General features: G+C 48.6%; 1 protein-coding gene across 1 annotated transcript in view; it reads left to right on the top strand.

Annotated features, from left to right (window-relative positions):
* The window catches only part of VPS39 (VPS39 subunit of HOPS complex), a 49,323-nt gene extending 36,190 nt beyond the window's left edge, over window positions 1-13,133 (top strand). The window contains exons 12-25 of the mRNA XM_068549937.1: window positions 1,186-1,328; window positions 3,240-3,383; window positions 3,843-3,984; window positions 4,659-4,745; window positions 5,071-5,144; window positions 5,472-5,570; window positions 6,191-6,308; window positions 6,803-6,931; window positions 7,942-8,044; window positions 8,267-8,312; window positions 9,223-9,372; window positions 9,538-9,672; window positions 9,932-10,023; window positions 11,076-13,133. Coding sequence (XP_068406038.1) covers window positions 1,186-1,328; window positions 3,240-3,383; window positions 3,843-3,984; window positions 4,659-4,745; window positions 5,071-5,144; window positions 5,472-5,570; window positions 6,191-6,308; window positions 6,803-6,931; window positions 7,942-8,044; window positions 8,267-8,312; window positions 9,223-9,372; window positions 9,538-9,672; window positions 9,932-10,023; window positions 11,076-11,151 — 1,538 coding nt within the window. The 3' untranslated portion in view covers window positions 11,152-13,133. The remainder of the gene's footprint in view (window positions 1-1,185; window positions 1,329-3,239; window positions 3,384-3,842; window positions 3,985-4,658; window positions 4,746-5,070; window positions 5,145-5,471; window positions 5,571-6,190; window positions 6,309-6,802; window positions 6,932-7,941; window positions 8,045-8,266; window positions 8,313-9,222; window positions 9,373-9,537; window positions 9,673-9,931; window positions 10,024-11,075) is intronic.
* The last annotated feature ends 876 nt before the right edge of the window (window positions 13,134-14,009 follow it).

Raw genomic sequence — 14,009 nt, 5'->3', positions numbered from 1 at the left:
ACTGACCTGGCCCTCCCCCCATATTTTGGATTGTTTTCTGAGGATACACTCCTAAAAGTGGGATTAGTTGGTCCAGGTGCTTTTTTCCTTGTTGAGGTAGCAATATTTTTGCCTTAGCAGTATAAGAGTGATTCAGTTTCACAATATTGTAAGCACTGGGTTGTAGCATATAAAAATAATTTTTTAACTAATTAAATGGATATAAAGATGTCACCTCTTTGACATTTTTAATGTATACCACTTTGATAATGTAGCAGAACATTTTCCCCCTTATTTATATTCTTCTCTTGTCAGTTATTTATGTTTTTTGCCCATTAATCAAATGAAATCCCATGTTTTTTTAAACCAATCTGTGTGAATTAGTTTTATATAATCAACCTATTAGCCTCTGCCATATATGCTGCAAACATATTCCCTAGCCTGTTGCCTGGTGTTTTTGTTTTACTACTATTCCTTTTTTGACATATATATGCTTTTTATTAGTAAGTCTATTGATCTTTTTCAGCTTCAATGTCCTATCAGTTTTTCCTTGGGAAATTCTTTTCTCCCCTACTTTTAGCAAGTTAATGAATTTTCAATTCTAATTCTGTATATGTCTTAGAATATAGTCATGCCATTTTTGTAATGTTTTAGTGCTCAAACTATATGTGTATAGCTCAAGTTTTTATGAACTTAAGAGTCATTCCTTTCTCTTTTTTTAATTTTAATTTTATTTTATTTAGTTATATATATTTTTCTTTTTGGCTTCATTGGGTCTTTGTTGCTGCGTGCCGGCGTTCTCTAGTTGAGGCGAGTGGGGGCTACTCTTCGTTGTGGTGCGCAGGCTTCTCATTGCGGTGGCTTCCCTTGTTGCAGAGCACGGGCTCTAGGCGAGCGGGCTTCAGTAGTTGTGGCACACAGGCTCAGTAGCTGTGGCCTGTGGGCTCTAGAGTGCAGGCTCTGTAGTTGTGGTGCACGGGCTTAGTTGCTCCTCGGCATGTGGGATCTTCCCGGACCAGGGCTCAAACCCATGTCCCCTGCATTGGCAGGTGGATTCTTAACCACTGCGCCACCAGGAAAGCCCCAAGAGTCATTCCTTTTAAGAAGTCAGTCTGGAACTTTTATTGCTGTAGTACTAGTCTTGTTTTTGTTTATCCTTAAATTGCTGTGTTCCTTTCTGGGGAATCATGTTTACCTTCCATGTAGATCCTACACATGTGATGGGCCTGTACCCAGACCTGCTACCCACAGACTACAGGAAGCAGCTACAGTATCCTAACCCACTGCCTGTGCTCTCTGGGGCTGAGTTGGAGAAGGCTCACTTAGCTCTGATTGACTACCTGACACAGGTAGGTATATACAGAAGTATATGGAAGAGTTTACCTGGAAGTTCCAGTACCTGCTTCTCTATGGCAGGGAACTGGGGGCCTTCTATAATGCCACAGGTATTCCGTAAATGAACACTATCGAAGTCTGGGGGGGCACATTTTTTTCTGCTTCATCCCCCTGCTTAACAATATTATTGAGCTCTTTTTTGCCAAATCCTGATGCCAGGAAACACATTCAGTTCATGGTAAATTCACACTAAGCTATTATAGGAACTAAAAAGAAAAGTTTGGTTGATAGAAAAGAATACATTTTTTAAAACAAACTTTTTGGGAACATATATACTTTTGGAAAAAATACCTGCTCTATGCAGCAAACTTGGAAAACACAGAAAAGTATAAAACAAAAATAAAAATCACCTATAGCTCTACCACCCAGAGAAAATTAACTAACATTTTAGTGTTGTCCTTCCAGACTTTTATTTGTACTTGTGAATAATTTTTGTTTATTTATATATTGGTTTACTTATTACAAATGGATATCAAGCTATATATTGTTTTATAGCTTACTTTTAAAACATTTAGCCACATATTAGGAAAGTCCTTCCCTGTCATTAAATATTCTTCTATAACATGTTTTTTTTAGGGGGAGTATTTAGACTTAAATTATTTTCAATTTACTGTTATGGGCAGATAAGTGAAATTTTCATGTCAGCACTAAAACTAATGTCTCCATTGAAGCCTCTGAACCCTGCATTTCTGTGCAGAAGGTTATTATTTATTTCCTGTGCACCCACTCAGAGTCAGAGAACTTAATAAATTTTTTCCCAGAAGTGTTCTGCTGACCTTTGTAAGGGGTCCTCTGGATGGGCATGAGAAGTATTGCTAGGAAAATTGTAAGCCAGCTTGCCATCACCTGCTTCTGGGTCAGTGGGTGTCCCACAGGTCCGGTCAGGCATCCATTGCCTTGGCACCTCCTTGACATTGGGCTCCAGGGGTGGCTGGCAGCCTTCAAGGAGCACAGAAACTTGCCTCTGTCTGCATACTGCACACCCCATGAGCCAAGTGAAAAAAAGGTTCCCGGGGCAGAAAGTCTCCCAAGCGTGTGGCATCACAGAAGACCCTCTATTTTCAACATCTTAGCTTTAGGGGACTCCAAGCATACCTTTTTCCCTGGCCTTCTCCACTGAGCTTGGAATGTATGGAGGTAACTGACATGAGCATTGTGCCAGAGAGTTGGTAGAACAAATAAGACCATGGGCGTGCCAGACGCAAAATAGTACAAACTGGATGATTCCGTTTATAGGAAGTTTGAGAACAGGGGACAAGTAGTCTCTAGTGATAGAAATCAGATCAGTGGGGGTAGAGGGTGGGTGAGATTCTTTGGGAAGAGCACAAGGGAACTTCCAGGGGTAACAGAAATGTTTTGTTCCTTGATTGGGGTGGTGGTTACATGCATGTATATATCTGTCAAAACGCATCTGATAGTATACTTTTTAAGGGGTGCATTTTATTGTATATAACTTATACCTCAATAAAGTTGATTTAAAAAAGGAAAGGAACGCGGGCTTTGGAATCAGACCCTAATTTGAAATCTGCCTCTGCCACTTAGGAGGTATCTAATATCTGTGCCTTAGGTTCTTCACTGATAACATGGGGCTAATATTACCTGCATCTGTTGTAGGTTTACAATAAGATAATATGTAAAGTGCTTGGCATAGTGCCTGGTCTGTAGTAAATACTCAGTAGATAATTGTCACTGTGTCTGGTGATTTGGTGGTCATCTATTTTGATCCCTGATAAAAATTGAATGCTAATGTGGGATCAGGGTGGGTAGGTGTGAGCTGATTTAGACGTATTTGGAATTGCCTAGTAGCTCGGGTGATAAAGAAAGATTTAGTGCTGGCCTTGACCCTGCATTTTTGGCCTTGGCAGAAACGAAGCCAATTGGTCAAGAAGCTGAATGACTCTGATCACCAGTCCAGCACCTCCCCGCTCATGGAAGGCACTCCTACCATCAAATCCAAGAAGAAGCTGCTGCAAATCATTGACACCACCCTGCTCAAGTGCTACCTCCATGTGAGTTCTCCAGCACTCGGGTCCCCACAGTCCCCTACTCTGGGGTCCCTGCCCCTGGTAAGAGTGAAGCCTTTGATGACAGGAACCAGCTACTCTTGGCCTGACGTCTGTGAGCTTCTTGGAATTGAGGGGATACGGCGAGATGTTGACCCAGAATCTTACAGTGGGCTGGTCTTCTCTGCTAAGATGGGGGTTAGTGCTACGAGGTGAACAGGGACAGTATTTCCCTCAAAGAAAATTTCCCCTTTCTTTACCCTCCCTCTCCCCAAAAACCCTTGAAACATGTTGTGTGAAAGAGCATAAATGCTTTACAAGGTACTACCTGTAGTCCTGGCAAAGGGTTGTTTGCTGTCTCTTGCTTGTCACACCCCTGGCATTTCAGCCTGAAGCAGGCCGGGGCTGGGGAAGGGGCGGGCTCCCCAGGAAGCAGCTTCTGCTGAAATCCTGCCTCCTCTGCAGACGAACGTGGCCCTGGTGGCCCCCTTGCTGCGCCTGGAGAACAACCACTGCCACATCGAAGAGAGTGAGCACGTGCTGAAGAAGGCTCACAAGTACAGCGAACTGATCATCCTGTACGAGAAGAAGGGGCTCCATGAGAAAGGTGACTGGAGGAGGGGTTTCTTTGGTTGGGAGGGTCTCTTGTATTTTGACTGAGGTGTTGTTAACCGAATCGGGTCCGGCTGCTCCCTGCTGGGAAATCAATACACGAGAGAGTGACAAATGTTGGTAAGAAAGGAAAGTTGCTTTTAATGAGAGTGCTGGCAGTCTGGGGAGATGGTGGACTCAGTGTGCCCCAAAAGCCCCCTCTGAAGATTCTGCTCGACCACGAAAGCTTTTAAAGGGAAAAAGGGAAGTAATCTCAGTTAATCATTGAGATAGGGGCCATCCCCCACTGTGTGCAGGCCTGTTGACTTCTTGTGATTTTTCTTTAGATGCTATCTTGTTCACACAGTTTGTTCACAAGATTACTGAAGGGGAAGCTAGGGAGGAGATCTGGCCCTCTTTTAATCACTTTTTCTTCATTTCTACTTCTTTGATCTACGGAAAGAACCAACGAGTTAGGCAAAGTATTGTGTGATCACAAGATTTGAAAGGTGTGCTAGGGCTACAGACGAGCAGAGCATGTAGGTGCCTGGTTTAAGGTTGGTGACAAGACAAAGGGGCCTCCTGCAAAAACCTCTTTCCTGCCAAAAACTGCCTACAGTGTGATGACTCTCCAAGGAGATACGCCTTCTGGAAGGGGCTCATGACCTTATTCTTGGGCTTCGTGGCCAGCTCTGCAGGTGCTGGTGGACCAGTCCAAGAAAGCGAATTCCCCTCTGAAAGGCCATGAGAGGACAGTGCAGTACCTGCAACACCTGGGTAAGTCCAGCTTGTGGAAGGGGCGTGGGGAGAGGATGGTGAAGTGGACCTGACCTCTCCCTTTCTGATTCCAACTGGTCATTCCCCTCCCTCCCTCGTGTTCACCCAACTGGGTTCCTCTGGCTAGGGTGAAAGTCCTCCCGGTGATGGAACCATGACAGCTCCTTGGTGTGTAGCCAGCTCGGTAGGCCCAAGCAGCCCTGAGTGACTGGTGCTTGGACAGAGCTATCTTCTCTGGAAGATAAATCCTGGGCAACCTGGGCACCTGCCTTCCTGGTCCTATGGGCAGGGTGGGTGGGCTTCATCTGCTGACTTTTCCCTCTAGGCACAGAAAACCTGCATTTGATTTTTTCCTACTCAATGTGGGTGCTGAGAGACTTTCCAGAGGATGGGCTGAAGGTAGGTCACAGAGCCCCTTGGATTTATCTGGCACCACGGTTGGTCCTGATTCTACTTCAGACGGCAGTGGATGGAGGGGGAGGAAGGATTTATGCAGTTCTCTGGTGTTTCAAAGACTGGGAAACGTGGAACAGCAATGGAGTGGAGTGGAAAGAGCCTGGTGCAGATGCCAGGAGACCTGCGACCTAGTCTGTCCCATAGTAACTGGCCACAGACGCCCTTCCCATACAGTGTCTGTCCACTTGACCCTACGCTTGTGCGCATGTGCGTTTGGAAGAATTGCCATCAGATGGTTCTGCTGCTAGAACTCGGGTTTTGTTCCAACAGATATTTACTGAGGACCTCCCAGAGGTGGAGTCTCTGCCACGAGACCGAGTGCTTGGCTTCTTAGTGGAGAATTTTAAGGGTCTGGCAATTCCATATCTGGTAAGGTATTTTTTGATCTGAACTAAAAAGCTTCAAACCCAGGATCGGGGACTGCGTGAGTCAGTGATTAGCCAGTTCAGATTAGGGTTTGTGTCCCTTGGGGATTGGAAGGAATTGTAAGGAATGTAATATCCTCTGAAGACAGAGATCCCAGTAGACTAAGCTGGAGATGTCACTTTTTGATGCTACCTTCTAAAGATTTAAAGATGCTACCTTCTAAAGATGACGTACAGAGGGATAAAAGAGAAGGATGTTGGAGAAAAACATTTCAGAGCCACATTTGTACAGCCAGACTCAACTGTGACTGAAGGACAACAAATCAGTCCTAAGTACCAGAATGCAAATACTTAACCTTAATTACATGGGCTGATTTGGAGGATTATGAGACAGAGTTAATAAAGGAGCTTCGATTGGAAATCAAGACAATAATTCCTGATATTGCTGGGTTGTACTGTGAAATTTCCCAGTGGTTTTAGAAGAGCTATCCCTTGGTAATATTTGTGGCCTAATTAGGGGACGATCTGGATGGGACCTCTTGGGCCTTAAAAATGTGAGGGAGCCTGGGCGATGGGCTGGGTCACAGCACAGAGGGTACCAGGCAGACCTGTATCTTGCCTCAGGAACACGTCATCCACGTTTGGGAGGAGACGGGCTCTCGGTTCCACAACTGCCTGATCCAGCTGTACTGTGAGAAGGTGCAAGGTCTGATGAAGGAATATCTCCTGTCCTTCCCTGCAGGTACCAGTTCTTGGAAAGCGGGGTGGCCCCAGGCCTTAGAGGAGAGCTGGACCTGAGGGTGCCATGGGTGGTTTAGGGAAGCAGACCTTCTCTGTAGGCCCAGGTGGGCAGGAAGTGCCTCAGAGGAGCCAGGGCAGCTAAGTGACCCCACAGGTGAGACTCAGGGGCTGGTGTCTGGATCTGGGCACCTCTTAGCTTCCCTGGGCGTCACCCCTGGTGGTGGGGAAGGAGCAGATCTGTCCGCAGAGTGACACCTGTGCTGATGAGAAACAGGTTTGTCTAGCAGAGTGCTTCTCTACGCAGCTTGGTTTTTTTTTCTTACCTCAAGCTGATGTTTTGGGGCCATGTAGAGACCATAAGCTAAGAGAAGGCCAACTGGAAACCACCATGGAGGCCCTTTCTGATTATTGAACCCCATCCCTCTCGTGTTTCTTAATGACCCCGCATTGCTGCCCAACAGCATCCTTTCATGCTGAGCGTGGTTTTCCTTAAAGGCAAAGCTCCAGTCCCTGCTGGTGAGGAAGAGGGAGAGCTGGGAGAATACCGACGGAAGCTCCTTAAGTTCTTGGAAATTTCTAGCTACTATGACCCAGGTCGGCTCATCTGTGATTTTCCTTTTGATGGTGAGTGTCTGGCTTAGGTCCAGAGCCACTTTAGCAGAAGGTAATGCAAAAACGGATCTTTCCCTTTTACCGGTTCCCCAGCCCTCCAAAAGGTTGGGCCTGGGAAAAACCACATGTTTCAGGCCTGTGCTCCTGTTCTGTCCCCTCTGAAGGCTCAGTTTTGTTTGAGCGGAGTCTCTTTTGGGTATGAACCACATGCTAATTTTTATTTATTTATTTATTTTTGGCTGCGTTGGGTCTTTGTTGCTGTGCGCGGGCTTTTCTCTAGTTGCGGCGAGTGGGGGCTACTCTTCGTTGCGGTGCGCGGGTTCTTATTGCGGTGGCTTCTCTTGTTGCGGAGCACGGGCTCTAGGCGCATGGGCTTCAGTAGTTGTGGCGCACGGGCTCTAGAGCACAGGCTCAGTAGTTGTGGTGCACGGGCTTAGTTTCTCCGCGGCATGTGGGATCTTCCCGGACCAGGGCTTGAACCGTGTCCTCTGCATTGGCAGGCGGATTCTTAACCACTGTGCCACTAGGGAAGCCCCACCACATGCTAACTGATGGCCAGGTTGAAAGCTGTTTCTTGCTTCAGTACATATTCTTGGCCAAGTTCATTGGTTAGCCGTTTTTATAATCTGGCATAATGTCTAATTATACATCAGACAGACGTCTGTCTGAAAAAAGACACACGTCTGTCTGATGTATAAGCTCCATGACAGCAGAGACCAGGTGTCTGTTTACCTAGCTGAAGTGCCTGGTACATTGTAGGTGCTTATTATGCACTTGGCTGATCATCAAGTGTTGTTGCCCCATTTATAAGCAATCACAAACAAGATGGGATAAAGTACCTCCTAAAATAGCTCCCTCCCCTCTTCCCTTTTAAAAATTTTAGTCATTTTCTCCTTGAAAAAATCCCAAGTAATAAAAATATTTTTTCCCCTTTTACATTTCCCCAATATCCATTCCTTAGCCCCTGGCCTTGGGCTTGCCTAATGGGGATGATGGTTACTTATACACCTTTTTCCCCACAGGCCTCTTAGAAGAGCGTGCTCTCCTGCTGGGACGCATGGGGAAACACGAACAAGCTCTCTTCATCTACGTCCACATCCTGAAGGATACGAGAATGGCTGAAGAGTACGTTGACCCTGTCATCCCACCTCGCAAGGGTCTAAAAGAGGCCCCCCAGAGAGATGAGAGGCGTGAGAGGCTAAGAAAGCCACCCCTCCACCCTTCAGCAGGAGCGAGAATCACCTCGTGTGCTGGCTCCCGATTTTGCTGTCGTTAGGCTGCGCACGCAGGCAGCATCGATGCGCTGTCTCTAGACGTGGGCTTGTCTCACCACTTTCTCCCTTGCAGGTACTGCCACAAGCATTATGACCAAAATAAAGATGGCAACAAAGATGTAAGTAGTGACCCTGGCCCCAGGGAGCACGGGTGCATTGCACTGTCCCTCTTAGCATAGCTAACCCCTCTGGTTTGGCCACAGGTGACCCTGGTATGAATTGCTAAGATAAGACAGGTCATGGGTCAATGTGCTGATTGGTTTTGCACGTGCATGTTGAGGTAGAGGCAGGGTGACCATGATCCTGGTTTGCTTGGGATGGTTCTGGATTACACCTGTCGTCGTCTGTGTGATTATTCGTAGCACCCCTGCCCCTTTACCCTCGAAAGAATCCCGACTTGTGTAATAAATTTATGTGGTCAGCCTGTTGAGAAGGAACATCTGATGGTTCTGGTAAGGTGCACACGTGTGCTCTGTCTAGATTGCACATGGATCTGTCAATGTACGAAGACGTTTTTGGTGGCCATGCCTGGGGGTAGGGGTGCTACTGGAACCTAGGCGGTAGAGGCCAGAGTTGCTATTAAACAGTGCACAGCACAGACCCAGCAAAGAATTATTCGGCCCAGAATATTGAGTGCTGAGGCTGAGAAACGCTGTGGTACGGGTACCAGTAGGAGATGCAGCGTCTCATCTTGGGTAATCCTCATCTACTAATACGTGGCAGGGTCTCAGCCTTCAAAGCCAAAGGAAATGAGGGATGTCTTTGAGTCGTTTTGTTAACAGTGTAATGCAAAACAAATACAAGGCATTTGATTTTTTTTCTCTCAGGGAGAACACAATCTTTAATTTTTGACATCTTCAGTTGACTGACTTTACAAAATTTTTTAAAAGGTGAAAAGTGATGAGTTTTAAATGCTCCGTGACAGCTGTTCCTATAGACCAACCCTCTTGCCTTTAGGTGTGGTCACACTGGGGGTTCTGGGAGGGTTGCTGCCAGCCTGACGTGCGTGGCTTGTTGTGTATGAGACAGGTGTATCTGTCCCTGCTCCGGATGTACCTGTCCCCGCCCAGCGTTCACTGCCTGGGACCAATCAAGCTGGAACTGCTGGAGCCGCAAGCCAACCTCCAAGCCGCCCTGCAGGTCCTCGAGCTGCACCACGGCAAACTGGATACCACCAAGGTCAGGAGTTCTTCTCGGGGAGACGGAGGGCGCGTGTGGACAGCATGGAACGAGAAGAGGGGCCAGAGGAGGGACTGGGGTTCGAGGGCTCCGTGACGGCAGGCATTTCCTCAGTCTCACTCGTGTCCCGCCTCACCCTAGTCCCTTCTCTCTTCCCGTCCCCAGGCCATCAACCTTCTGCCAGCGAACACTCAGATTAACGATATACGCATCTTTCTGGAAAAGGTCTTGGAAGAGAATGCACAGAAGAAACGGTTCAATCAAGTGCTCAAGAACCTTCTCCATGCAGAGTTCCTGAGGGTATGAGCCTTTCAGACACGAGGGCAGGCGTGTACTTTTCAGTGTGAGACAGTTAACCACATTCCCTGTAGATAAAGGCAGAGCTTTATGCTTTTGCACTCTAGTTCAAGCTGATGGGTAACCAACTGGGCATTTACATGCAGGTGTTTCAAATAGGGGAGTCTCTGTGGGCTGGGAGATGAGACAGTGCCGGCCCTTCCTTCTGTTCTAAATACCTGCCGGACAGTGGGACTTCTCCCCCCGATCTCTCTGCTCCCAGGTCCAGGAAGAGCGGATTTTACACCAGCAGGTGAAGTGCATCATCACAGAGGAGAAGGTGTGCATGGTGTGTAAGAAGAAGATTGGGAACAGGTGAGCCTCATCCACAGCTATGCATTGTCGGCTCTGATGTGGGTCCCACTCAGGACGGATTTAAATGGCCCTATGCCCCTTAACCAAAGAGGAAAGTGCAGCTGCAGACTATCCGGGCCGCTTTTAGTTCTTGAGCCTCCAGAGGGCAGACCACGTTGTCTGATGGGGGTGTGGAGGGGGTTTGAGAACGTAAAGGCCTGAAATGTATGGCATGGAGCTCTTGACTCCTTGCCCATAAAGCCCTTCCCCTCTGGCAGCTAAACATTGTGATGTAGCCAGGGGGTGTGTGAGAGCTGTATGTGGGCAGGAAGTCCTTATCTTTTAAGGATACACCTCTGAAGGAAGAAAAAGGTCTTTCAACCTGCTGCCTCATGACTTGAGTAAAATCCTGAGGCAGCATCGTTCTGTTTGAAGGCATATACTCCAGTCAGTCCCCTTTCCTTCAAAGAAGAAGGATTTGTCCTTTTTCTTATATGGCTGGAAGAATCCTTTTCTTTAGAAAGACTCGCTGTCCTTTGTTAAAATTAGCCCAAGGGACTTCCCTGGTGGCGCAGTGGGTAAGACTCCGCACTCCCAGTGCGTGCAGGGGGTCCAGGTTTGATCCCTGGTCAGGGAACTAGAGCCCACAGGCATGCTGCAACTAAGAGTTCGCATGCCGCAACTAAGGAGCCCACCTGCTGCAACTAAGACCTGGTGCAACCAAATAAATAAACAAATATTTAAAAAAAAAAAAAAAATTAGCCCAAAACTTGTTCTGATGAGCAGTCGGCTCTCAGCCGCTGCTGAGCCAGGCTGGTGTACTGCCCCATCTGCCTGTGCTTGCACATTGATGACAGTAAGAAATACCCCATGCGCTCCAATGGCGTGGACCTCATCCTCTGTTCGGATATTTGACAGAGATGGTGGCTACGTAAATCCAGAGAAGCCAGGCTGCTCTTTGTGGCTAGGGTGGGCGGCTTCTGCGATGGCACCCGGTAAGGTGCCTTTTCCAGTAAGAAGTGGTCTTCTCTTAGAGGCAGTCCTCACTCCCAGGTCATTTTCCTTCCCTGCAGTGCATTTGCAAGATACCCCAATGGGGTGGTCGTGCACTATTTCTGCTCCAAAGAGGTCAACCCGGCTGACACCTGAGCCCAGCAAGCCGAAGACTGAGCAGCGGACAGCTCAGCTATCCCAGAGGCGGGGAGAGCCCCGGCCTGGGGAATCGGGGGCTGCTGCCACCACCAGGAGTCTCCCCATTTGGACACTACTGGCTACCTTGTGCCCTGGAACATCTCTGAATCAGTGAGACTTGTGTTCTGGCGTTGCCAGACTTTTAATAGAAAAAGCAATTAGTTACACCTTATATACCATTATGTTGCAGGGAATTCCGGAGAATTTTATACCTGCTTGGACAGGAGGAGATGGGGAAGGGCACCATCCTGTCTTTGCATTCCAATCACCCGAATAAGGAAACTGTCTCAAGTGTTTGCAACCCTGGGGTTGTTTATTCCAAGTTTTCTATGCAGGACTTCACAGGAGCCCTCAGCTTGGCTGCCTGAAGTCCTGGAGTACCAGAGCTCCTCTGGCTGCAAAGGCCAAATGGCCCGTCCTCTAGGTAATGCTGGTCACTTTGTAGTCGCTGACCCTGTGTCCCCCCACCAGTCTCCCCATGTGGCTCTTTATTTTTCAGTCTCCTTCACTTTCTACTTATTTTCTTCCTTTATCTCGCCCCCCACTGCTCCACCCAGGCTTTCGCTCCTATTTTCCTGACACCGGGAATAACTAGTATTTTAAACAAGGTAAAATGAGAAGCGAGAGGAAGTCCCAGTTTCTGGGAATACATTGCTCGATTGTCAGCTGTGTTGTAAATAGGGCCTCCCTGGACTGTCTGCACTATGCCTGGAAGCTTAGGAGAGCCTCATTCTCTGTGCCTCGGGCCGAGTGTGACGGTTGCTCTAAGGGTGGGCTGCCCTGGGTATGTGACCTCTTGGCAGGTGTCCGCAGAGGCTCCTGCTCCTGGTTCACCCACCAGCCGCCCAGGGCAGGTTGGTTTAGGCTTTCTGAGCTGAGTGCTTTGTGCTCGGGGCACCTTTCTCTTCCCAGCCAGTGTCATCCGCCTACCTTACACCTTGGCCTGGCCATTGTTCTTCAGCTTTGTTTTGCAGGGGTTGGAGGATGGCTCTGGGATATGGTAGGTAGGTGGATCTCTGCTGCACACAGGGAACGATGAGATCAGGAACTGACACTGACGTGATGCAGGGCGTGCTTGTGAGGTGCTCGGGGACAGCCGGGAGTTGGCCAAGCTGCTGGCGGCAGGAGTTTGTGACATAACTCACCGCCAGATCCGCTGAGCACTTGTTTGTATTCGGGGGAGACCCTGCCTCCCACGGGGCTCTAGAGCCCACAGGAGGGGTGCCTAGCCCTGCAGGCTGAGGACACAGGGACAGCGGCCCTGCATCCTGTCCTCCTGGGGATTTTGTAGATTCACCGTCTTGTTACCCCAGTGTTTCTAACAGTAATGAGGGCATGTGACAGCACCCGATACTGACACTGTTCTAGTGGCCTGTCCTTGACATGAGATCCTTTCTAAACCCCAGCACCGTGCTCTCTGGGGCCTGTGTTGTAGCCTGACTTGCTGGTGTAGATGAGGCTCCTCCCAGGCACGCTCTCTGCGGAGGGTCTGAAGGGACTGAGTGAGGGCCGTCAGCACCATTCACAGAGGCGGGGCCCTCTGCTCGCGTTTGGGAGGCCGAGCAGCGCTTCACAAGATCCATGTCCCACTGGCCACGCCCCCGCTAGGATGCAGTGCTGCCCGGGGCCCTGTTTGCAGCGGCTTGGACCGAGCTTCCTCTGGGAGCAGCCGCAGAAACAGGCCCTGCCCTGTGCGCCCTGCCTTCCCCGCCTGCGGTGTGTGTATCTCCCTACCTGTGTGGCACACGTGTTTGAAGCAGTAGAATGAAGAATGTGTGTTTCCTTCCCTTCTGGAATACATAAACGACTCAGTTTTCCTGAACTCCGTTCTCCTTCCCTGGACTCTCTGCCCTCCGTGGAGGTGTGGAGAAGGCTGGAGATGAAAGCTCTGTAGTGAGGACAACGAAGATCTCTCATAATAAACATCATGAAGTAAGAAACCAAGCCTGTCTGGGTCTCTTTTTCCCCCTTTCCTGTGGGATTTGATGAAAATAACAATGAGACGTTAATAATCGAGAAGACTGATCCAATTAGTGACTGAGAAAAAAAGTCAGTATAACACTGCTGTCTTGATGTGTGCCGTCCAGTACAGCTAGTGTGTAGCTGATATTGACAGCACAGATACAGAACATTTCCAGCATCACAAAGTGCTAATAGACACTGCAACTCTAGCTGATCCAAACTACTTGCCCTTCGCTTCACATATTAGGGCCTCGTGCCTCTTCCTGCTGCTCATGATGACTGGGACAGGCAGGAAAGGTGTTGAATTGGTGGGATTAAGGGACCTAGGGATTTTTTTTTTTTTTAATGGGATGATCATCTATTTATTTATTTATTTATTTTTGGCTGTGTTGGGTCTTCGTTTCTGTGCGAGGGCTTTCTCTAGTTACGGCAAGTGGGGGCCACTCTTCATCGTGGTGCGCTGGCCTCTCACTATCGCGGCCTCTCTTGTTGCGGAGCACAGACTCCAGACGCGCAGGCTCAGTAGTTGTGGCTCACGGGCCTAGTTGCTCCGTGGCATGTGGGATCTTCCCAGACCAGGGCTCGAACCCGTGTTCCCTGCGTTGGCAGGCAGACTCTAAACCAGTGCGCCTCCAGGGAAGCCCAACCTAGGGATGTTTGAGAAGTGGAGAAGTGTTGGTCCACTTTGGCCAGCTCCAAAAAGGCAATCTGGTCCTTCTGTGTCCCTCTCCGGAGCCATCTCTGGCCATCCTGAGTTTTCTCTGGGGATGAAAAAACTTCTGGGACTAAGAGGTATGACTTTCTTGAGGCATGGGGCCGATGACTTCCAGTAGAGAGTAGGATACGGCCCAGAA

The sequence above is a fragment of the Eschrichtius robustus genome, chromosome 1, assembly GCF_028021215.1.
Source record: "Eschrichtius robustus isolate mEscRob2 chromosome 1, mEscRob2.pri, whole genome shotgun sequence".
Classification (NCBI taxonomy): Eukaryota; Metazoa; Chordata; class Mammalia; order Artiodactyla; family Eschrichtiidae; genus Eschrichtius; species Eschrichtius robustus.
Note: the sequence above shows the minus strand (reverse complement) of the source record. Positions and strands in the feature narration are given on the sequence as shown.